Source organism: Pelobates fuscus, chromosome 6 (assembly GCF_036172605.1).
Source record: "Pelobates fuscus isolate aPelFus1 chromosome 6, aPelFus1.pri, whole genome shotgun sequence".
NCBI classification, from domain to species: Eukaryota; Metazoa; Chordata; class Amphibia; order Anura; family Pelobatidae; genus Pelobates; species Pelobates fuscus.
Genome location: NC_086322.1, coordinates 249,448,265 through 249,458,275, shown reverse-complemented (window position 1 = coordinate 249,458,275; position 10,011 = coordinate 249,448,265). Strand labels below are relative to the sequence as shown.

The following is a 10,011-nucleotide window of genomic DNA, read 5'->3' as shown; positions in this document are numbered from 1 at the left end:
ATTACCAACCTAAAGCAGAGCAGGGGTGATGTTGAAGTTAGTGCCAGTTGTCTATAGAGGCTGTATGGATAGGGACAGTTGAACTCCTCATCAGCCCAGGGTTGTGCCCACCAGCCCACTCTTGAACATTTTGTCAAATTTTCTTACATGGCCATAACAAAGTGGCAACCTTACAAAATCACCCATGGCTTACCCAGATTTATGGAGAGCTCCTACTGGCCTGCATGATTTTCTTTCCTTTCTTGCCATTTCAGCACATGGTGGAACTCTACTTTAGACATGCTGGAAAGAATTTTGGAATTGCAGAGAGAAATCCAATCTATATTCCAACCACTCCACTGGTGTTTACTCATTTTTGACAATTATTGTTAATGGGGCAGCTAGCGTCTGGTATTATTCCATTTGGTTATATGACAAAAGCTTTGACCCTCAATAATGACGGTTTTGGTACAGGTTTGCTCACTCACCTTATAAAAAAAAGGGGGGGGGGGGGGATTAAATTACTTCTGCTGCCCCTCCACCGTTTTTAAATGTCTTTCATTGTAGTGAGTTTGCCCTGCCTAATTGGTGCCTGCTACCTCCATGCAGTTGATGCAGTTGATAGAAACTGATGCTACAGACTGGATAAGTAGAAAACTGCCCAATGACTTTTCCTGTTCAACTAAAAATGACTCTTATTCCTCATTATAAGATACACAATACAATACAAGATAGCAAAAATGAAATTATTAAAATTTCTCTCACTGCCTATATCTTTTTTAATGTCGATATATAATAAACTAATAATGGCAACTCAGAATTGACATTGCAAAAATACCTGATATTGTATAGCCATTTGATCAGGCAATATTGTAGCCATTTTTACATGGCAGCTCAGTGATAGGCACCAGTTTTCCTGTTGAAATTCTGCCAAGCCAAACCATGTCATGGACTAAATTTTGCCATTCTAAATTTTTTTTTTTTTTTCAGTATTAGAATAATTGTTTTTCACCATGCACAAGTCTAATAATTGCCATTGTAGTTGTATATAACTTGCGTATTATGCTGTAATGGTTACATACCAATAGGATATTAATAAAGGATGCTTGGAAAGAGTCTTTGGCATGCTAATGCCCATGAAACTGATTTGAACTCAGCAAGCCTTCTAAAACATCAGGAATGTTAATGTATGAAACGCTTCCACAGACAACATGCATTTATCTATATGTTTACTACAAATTTACTACATAGCGAAAACCTTCATAAGTGAAAGGAGGTATGTTAGGAGTGCAAGAGGCTGTCTTAGACAAGCAAGCAGCTTGATTGACCTCACATGAGGTGTAGTCATCCTCACTACGGAAGTAAACACTGTCTGAAGAATAGGTTGAAGGATCCGAATCAAAGTAGTTGTAAGGCCTTAGAAAGAACCCCACACCATTTCCAGGAGTGGCTGTATTAGGGAGATCTTCTGAATGTGGAATATGAAGGAATCCAGCTGTTATCCAGGCTACCAAATCCTGCAGACAGACAGAGAGAGAAAGAATGTGTAAAACACTGGGTTCTCCATGTTACTGAGAAACTTCCAGATTGCATGTTACATTTATTGAACATTGGCATTTGGCAGAGGTCTCATATAACACCAATTAAGTGCTAGAAATTTGTCATTAAAGTACAATTACTCTTTTTTATGCAACTTCTGGTTGCTAGTTTTCATTAATTCTCCTCTAAGTCAATCAGAAATACTCAATAATATAAAAGATAAAAAAAATGTAGAAAATCACAATGACATCTAACATATAATATGTATTCGTCTTGCATGCTTCATCTTACTTTATTAATCTAGTACTTCTCTAGTTTCACTTGCAATTACAATGTGCAATTACACGTGTGGTTCTTATGTCGCTTGCTTGCACGTCACCGTCAGTGAAAGACCGGCATATGTTAGCCTTGGCGTTTTTGTTTAAATTAAATGGTTGGGAGGATGTTACCAATATTTTTTTGGCTCAGCAGGCATTACAGGGTTTCCGAAAAGGGAGGAAGTGGGTAGACACAAGGAGGCCGGTTTCCTTTGCCATTAGAAGTTGGTATGGGTACTGCCGATGGTATGTTCATCACCGTATGAGGCGGTGTTATTTTCAGTAGCCTTTGTTTGGGCATTTTTCAGGGCTTTCAGGATTAGGGAATTGGTGAGTGCTAATCGGGCGGGAACAAGCGGGATTCAGTATGCGGACGTTATCGTCGGGTCGAATAAGGTCGAAATCTGCTTGGGTTGCTCCAAGACTGATGTCTTTGGACGGGGTTGTTCAGTGGTACTGTTATCTTTGCTGAGGTCGGGGGTCTGCACATTTTTTTATGAGGCCAGCTTTCAGGGAATCCTCCCTGGGGGCGCGGGTTGCTTTTTGGTTCATGCTGATAATTCAGCGTTTTTCCAGTTTTTAGAGTTTTCCGTTTGAGTTTATGGCGGTTGGGTTTGGGCCTGATGCAGTTTGGGGGCCCACTTGTTTTGGTCTGGGGGAGGAGCTGATTAAACAAATCGGGAGGTGGGAGTCTAATGAACAAAGAATGTGTACCGGGAGGGACTGGGATAGATAAGATGTACTGTAATGCAAGTACCAAATAGCTGCAGAATGTCTACCAGTCAAGGAGCTAGAATATAATTAATAATAAAAGAAAAAAGATAAATAAATACATTTTATTAAATATAAATATGTTAAAAAGGGAGAATATATATAAGTGCTTGTGTACAAAAGGTGAACAAAGTGATATGTATTATGAAATTAAACCAGTAACATTAACATAAATGTCACTATAGCTACTAAGGTTGAATCTCAAAATATAACTAGTATAAAATAGTCTGCCTCTCTTGATAAATAGAAATAGTAGCAATAGAAAGTCCTTTGTTATGGACTAGTAAGGATTTAATAACAACATACCCTGTAATGGGGTCATAGTCAGCTGTGGAGTAAACCCAATATAGGCATTATCCTGCATCCATCTAATGTGGCGGTAAGGTGGTTTAACAGTAAAGATATTGGGGGGGGGGGGGGGGGAGAATAGGAGAACTTGTAATGCCAATAACTAAATGAAGGTCGGAGTAATGTTTTAGAGCAGAATGCTACCAGCTCAAATCATGTTGATTTTCATGATGATAGAAAATGAAAAGACTTGCCAAGGCTAATCATAATAAATCCTTGTTAATAATTCCAAAATCTAGTATAGGGGAGCGGTGCCCCTGTATAAAATAAATAGTGATTGAGCTTGATAGCTTTGTGGCTGTCAATATGCACTATTACTCTGCTGTAATAGCTAATAGAGCTCACTGGATAACAGGTGACACTTCTACCCTAATAAGAGCGGTACTAAAGGAAATCTCCCACCAATAACTTCCCTATGCTGAATACCTTACCTCCTGTGCATTCGAGGGCAACTACTGCTAGTCCCACTAGGAAATAAAGACCTAATCCCTACGAGGATATAGTACAATCACTAAGTATTTAGTGAATAAATAAATAATAAGAACATATGCGCGGTGGCAAGTCTGTGTGCTAGTTTAAAGTAATTGAGAGTAGCACTACATGGACCCCTTGACGAGCGCCTTTCGCCAGACCTGGCTTGTCAGAAGGGAACCGGCCGATACCGAGCACTGAATTGAAATAAGAGGAGATGCCCTCTCATTGGTTCAGTGTGTAAATTACTGATTGGTAAGTTTAAAATATGTATGTGATGACGTAATAGAATTCCTTCTCTGGGAGTGGAATCCTTTGATTGGGGCAGATTAACCCCTTCCAACGTGTTGCAGGACATATGTAAACTTTTATGAGTTAATTTGAAATGTATGTGGATGAAGTTTTAGAGCTTATATAGTAATAATTACATGTGTGAAATTACTTTGATAGGCTTATGATCGGCAGAGACCTAAAATAGTTTAAATTGAAGAATCTTTGTATTTTTGTTGCTTGTTACTGTTATAAGGTAAATATTGGGTTAAGATTTCTCCGTGGAGGGTGTTAATATGTATAATGTGTTTTCAAATACATATATTTTCTACCGTATCCTTTTTTTTGTATAGCAGCTTGAATTTGTCAATCATAGGTATTCGAAACGTATTAGCAACGTGAAGAAGTAATAGTAACCCGTAGTAAAAGTACAATTCATCTCTCAGGCATATTGCTAGAATTATGATTTCACATGATTCCTTCTTGTAGTAATGATATCAAACTAGAGAGAATATACTACTGACTACCCTCATGTGAACATTTAAGCCAACTGAATGAATATGAAGAATACATGAGGTAAATCTGGAACTTATTTAATTAAAGCTTAATGAGCTTATATAATAATAATAATGACATTTGTGAAATTGCTTTAATGAAACCTAGAATTATTTATATTGGAGAATCATTATGTTTTAATGCTGTTGCAAGTAAAAGATTTCTCCATGGAGGGTAATATTCATAATGAAGTAAAAAAAAAAAAAAACAGAAACATTGGAGATACATAGATTTGTTACTGTATATTTTTTTTTACTATTTTTAGATAGCAGCTTAGATTATCAATCAAACGATTATGTGACTTGTTAGCAACATGAAAGTATAATAAGTAGCCAGTGGTAGGAATACATTTTAGTCTTTCAAGCATATCGCTAAAATAATGGTCTGATATAATTACTACTGATAGTAACTATATTTGTCAAACTAGAGAGAGAACATTCAGCCTACTGATCCCACACGAGTGATTTAACTATCCAATATTAGTTGCTATTGTAAACATTTAAAGCAACTAAAGGTTCATGGAAAATGGAACTAATTTCAAATATGAGATGGTCCCAAATAGGAAACCTGTGGGAGAGATATGGAAAGATAGTGTTAAATACGTTAATTACATCAGTATTTGCAATCGAAAATCTAGTTCAAAGGTTAGATGTTGTTATTATTATAGCAATGTGTGGCATTATTGCTGCTATTTGTCTTTGCAGCAGCTATGTAAATAGGCAAAGAACTTCATTAAGAGATGTGTAAATCATTGTAAGGGTAATTGCTCTCAGAACCTTTCCCATATTTTTATTTATGTATGAATGGGGTGAAGTGGAATTCTTCATTAAGACCGTCTGGTGTGAGTGTTTTGAGATGGTAAAATCAGCTGGATTCTTTCACAAGTATTATTTTGTAAAAAATTACCTTTTCCAGTATTAATGGTTAGTTTTTCTAAGGCTTGAAAGGTCAGGTGTGTGGGGTCACCTTGGTGATAGTTTGTAACGTGGTTAGAGACTGGAGTAGATAGATTAGGGTTTGTGATAGAGCAGATGTGTTGTAGGATCCTGAGTCTTCTATTGTTTGTAGGTTTTACCTACGTATGAAATCCCACAACTGCATGTTATTAAATATGTAATTTGTGTGGAGCTGCAGTTAATAAACTCCTTGATCTTATATTCTTTTTTAGTTTTAGAGCTTACAACGGTTTTGGTGAGTTTAATGTATTGGCAAGCTTTGCAATGTCCACACCGGTATATTACAGTGGTATGTGTTAGCCAAGCAGGGCCGGCGCCAGCGTTGGGCGAACTAGGCATTGGCCTAGGGCGCCGATCTGCTGGGGCGCCATCCGCGATATTTCCTGGTGGGTTCCCCCTGTCTTGGGCTGCAGCGCTGGGCGAGCGGCTCTAGAGCCGCCCACTTAGCGCTGGCCCGCTCCTCCAGGCGCCCGAAGGTGGGGGTGCCCAGGGAAGCCCTGTCACAGGGCTTCCCGGCGCCAGAGAATTTCTTATGAGTCTCCTTGATGACAGGTGCCTGCTCTACCATTAAATGCCGGTGCATGGAGGAGAATGCAGGTGGCGAGGGAAGCTCTTCTTGCAGCCTCTCACTCCTCCCTCGCACGCCCTCTGTGATGCCGGGAACCGGAATATGACGTCATTCCCACCTGGAAGTGACGAGCTGCCCCACACTGGACCCCAGGTAGGTGAGTGTTTGAATGTCTGTCAGTAGGTGAGTGTATGTATGTCAGTGAGTGAGTGTATGTATGTCTGTCTATAAGTGAGTGTATGTCTGTCAGTGAGTGTGTGTGTGTGTGTCTGTCAGTGAGTGAGTGTAGGTCTGTCAGTGAGTGTGTGTGTGTCTGTCAGTGAGTGAGTGTATGTCTGTCAGTGAGTGTGTGTGTGTGTATGTCAGCGAGTGAGTATATGTCTGTCAGTGAATGTGTGTGTCTGTCAATAAGTGAGTGTATGTCTGTCAGTGAGTGTGTATGTGTGTGTCTGTCAGTGAGTGTGTATGTGTGTGTCTGTCAGTGAGTGAGTGTATGTCTGTCAGTGAGTGCGTGTGTGTATGTCAGTGAGTGAGTATATGTCTGTCAGTGAATGTGTGTGTCTGTCATTGAGTAAGTGTATGTCTGTCAGTGAGTGAGTGTATTTCTGTCGGTGAGTTTCTGTGTTTGTGTGTGTGTGTAACTGAGTGAGCGTGTGTGTGTCTGTCAGTGAGTGAATGATATGAAGGGGCAGCAAAGTGGATCTTTGCCTAGGGCGGCAGAAATCCTTGCACCGGCCCTGTAGCCAAGTAGTTTGTACTTTTTTGGGTTCTGTGTGGCTGTGGACCTGTGGATGTTATCATTCAGGTTCGTGTCGTGTTGTAGAATAGGCCAATTGTGGGACATAATTTTTCACACTGAGTCCCAGTACTGGTCAAATGTCCCCACGCAGCGAATTGTCTTTGTTTCTACCTTAGGTCTGGTGGTTCTCAGGCTTTCACTTCTGTTTACTGCCAATGCTCGTTGGTAAGCTCTTTTTACGGTTTTGTTGGGATATCCCTTTTGTTTAAACATGCTTCTTATTTTAATGGCTTCTAGTTGAAAGTAAAAGGTCTCATCATTTGAGCAGTTTCGTCTGGCTCTCAGATACTGTCCAAATGGTATCCCTGATTTAAGTTTGACAGGGTGGTGGCTGGTCCAGTTTAGCAGACTATTGGTAGCTGCGCTTTTTCTGAAGAGTTCTGTTTCTATTTTACCAGGATTTTAATATTTAAATCTAGAAATACCAAGTGTTCTGAATCAATTACACATGTTGGCTTGAAGCCTATGTTGTTCTTATTTAGCTCTTTGATGAGTTATTCGAACCTTTCAACTGAGTGCAGCTGGGCTTTCCTCTGGAGCTGGTGTCATTGATGTGGTTTGGTTTTCGGGGATTCGGTTGGCAAACCATCAGTGGGGAGATTTTTTTCACAGGGTGGCATGGAGTGCCGCCCTGGACGTTGTGTCTGCAGGAGCTGGTTCCGGGCTGGCTGGGGGTATGGTCAGAGATGGTGTCGCGATTCAATTGGCGCCACGCCAGGGACCCGGCTGTGGTAGCTTGATGTCGGGGAAAGGTGAAAAAATTATATTGTTTTTTATTAGGAGGGTAGGTGGTGTGGCGTTGCGGCATAGGGAACTGGAGGGTATGCTGCCCGGGTATTTTAGGAGAGATGGGGTCCATTTATTGGAAGTGGGTTGTGACCTGCTTAACTTGGGCATTCAGGAAGGTATTACAATGTTTTTGTGTGGTGGAGTCAAGTCATGTGCTGTGGCAGGGAAGGGCTAGGGTAAATGGGAGGTAGGGGGAGTATGAAGTGGTCATGGCAAGGTTTAGGCTGGATTAGGCAGGAGTGGTTGGTAGGTTCGAGCTCATCGGTGTCTCCGAACCTGGGGGTGTTGGGGTGTCTCGGTACACCCCTACAGTTTAAACATTTGGACATGGGGCCTCTTTGCTAGGCCGTGTTTCATGTTATATGTTATTTATATGGTTATATATTGTTATATTGATATAGGGTCATTGCCAGGGGTATTTATGAATGGAGGGAGATTGTTTTAAATAGCATTAAAATTGGACAATGACCCTCACTTGTTAATTTTATGATAATAATGAAAAAAAGCTGTGGACTTTATATTTCCAACAGAAATTAAAGTGATTTTGGAGTTGGGTATTGCACATGGCGAATAACGACTGTGCGCATGTCAAGACTTCTGCCCAATCATGTGGGCTGGATCTCCGGTCCAATCAAGAGGCAGCAAAAAAGAAACAAATGATAATTGATAGTTAGGAAACAGCCACTAAATTTTATTAACTGGTAAAGAAAAAAACTATAACAATAAAACGATCTACACTACAAAGCTGTAGTTTTCCAGTAAAAAAAAAATCAAAATAGGGGACGCACTCACAACCACACATAAACCGTGATTATAATAAACAATACTTTTGTCCATAATTCAAAAGAGGTAGTTCACATAAAAAAACTAAAATATAAAGAATAATACTATAAAGAAATATAAAGAATAATACTGTAAAAACACATATAAATGTTAATGCGTGACATTTAGTAGCTCACACTTTCCAGAGCCTAATATAGCAGGCTCTGGCTACATACAGGGAGTGCAGAATTATTAGGCAAATGAGTATTTTGACCACATCATCCTCTTTATGCATGTTGTCTTACTCCAAGCTGTATAGGCTCGAAAGCCTACTACCAATTAAGCATATTAGGTGATGTGCATCTCTGTAATGAGAAGGGGTGTGGTCTAATGACATCAACACCCTATATCAGGTGCGCATAATTATTAGGCAACTTCCTTTCCTTTGGCAAAATGGGTCAAAAGAAGGACTTGACAGGCTCAGAAAAGTCAAAAATAGTGAGATATCTTGCAGAGGGATGCAGCACTCTTAAAATTGCAAAGCTTCTGAAGCGTGATCATCGAACAATCAAGCGTTTCATTCAAAATAGTCAACAGGGTCGCAAGAAGCGTGTGGAGAAACCAAGGCGCAAAATAACTGCCCATGAACTGAGAAAAGTCAAGCGTGCAGCTGCCAAGATGCCACTTGCCACCAGTTTGGCCATATTTCAGAGCTGCAACATCACTGGAGTGCCCAAAAGCACAAGGTGTGCAATACTCAGAGACATGACCAAGGTAAGAAAGGCTGAAAGACGACCACCACTGAACAAGACACACAAGCTGAAACGTCAAGACTGGGCCAAGAAATATCTCAAGACTGATTTTTCTAAGGTTTTATGGACTGATGAAATGAGAGTGAGTCTTGATGGGCCAGATGGATGGATTGGTAAAGGGCAGAGAGCTCCAGTCCGACTCAGACGCCAGCAAGGTGGAGGTGGAGTACTGGTTTGGGCTGGTATCATCAAAGATGAGCTTGTGGGGCCTTTTCGGGTTAAGGATGGAGTCAAGCTCAACTCCCAGTCCTACTGACAGTTTCTGGAAGACACCTTCTTCAAGCAGTGGTACAGGAAGAAGTCTGCATCCTTCAAGAAACACATGATTTTCATGCAGGACAATGCTCCATCACACGCGTCCAAGTACTCCACAGCGTGGCTGGCAAGAAAGGGTATAAAAGAAGAAAATCTAATGACATGGCCTCCTTGTTCACCTGATCTGAACCCCATTGAGAACCTGTGGTCCATCATCAAATGTGAGATTTACAAGGAGGGAAAACAGTACACCTCTGGGAGGCTGTGGTTGCTGTTGCACGTGCTGTTGTTGCAGTGTCTGGGAGGCTGTGGTTGCTGTTGCACGTAATGTTGATGGTGAACAGATCAAAACACTGACAGAATCCATGGATGGCAGGCTTTTGAGTGTCCTTGCAAAGAAAGGTGGCTATATTGGTCACTGATTTGTTTTTGTTATGTTTTTGAATGTCAGAAATGTATATTTGTGAATGTTGAGATGTTATATTGGTTTCACTGGTAAAAATAAATAATTGAAATGGGTATATATTTGTTTTTTGTTAAGTTGCCTAATAATTATGCACAGTAATAGTCACCTGCACACACAGATATCCCCCTACAATAGCTATAACTAAAAACAAACTAAAAACTACTTCCAAAAATATTCAGCTTTGATATTAATGAGTTTTTTGGGTTCATTGAGAACATGGTTGTTGTTCAATAATAAAATTAATCCTCAAAAATACAACTTGCCTAATAATTCTGCACTCCCTGTAGACATAAAGGTAATACAGATGCTTCTCTGCTGCTTGCAACCTCCTTGTCCACTCTTCCAGCTCTCAGA

General features: G+C 40.3%; 1 protein-coding gene across 1 annotated transcript in view; it reads right to left on the bottom strand.

Annotated features, from left to right (window-relative positions):
• Nucleotides 1-365: 365 nt before the first annotated feature.
• The window catches only part of AOC3 (amine oxidase copper containing 3), an 89,035-nt gene continuing 79,389 nt past the window's right edge, over nt 366-10,011 (bottom strand). The window contains exon 4 of the mRNA XM_063458918.1: nt 366-1,496. Coding sequence (XP_063314988.1) covers nt 1,212-1,496 — 285 coding nt within the window. The 3' untranslated portion in view covers nt 366-1,211. The remainder of the gene's footprint in view (nt 1,497-10,011) is intronic.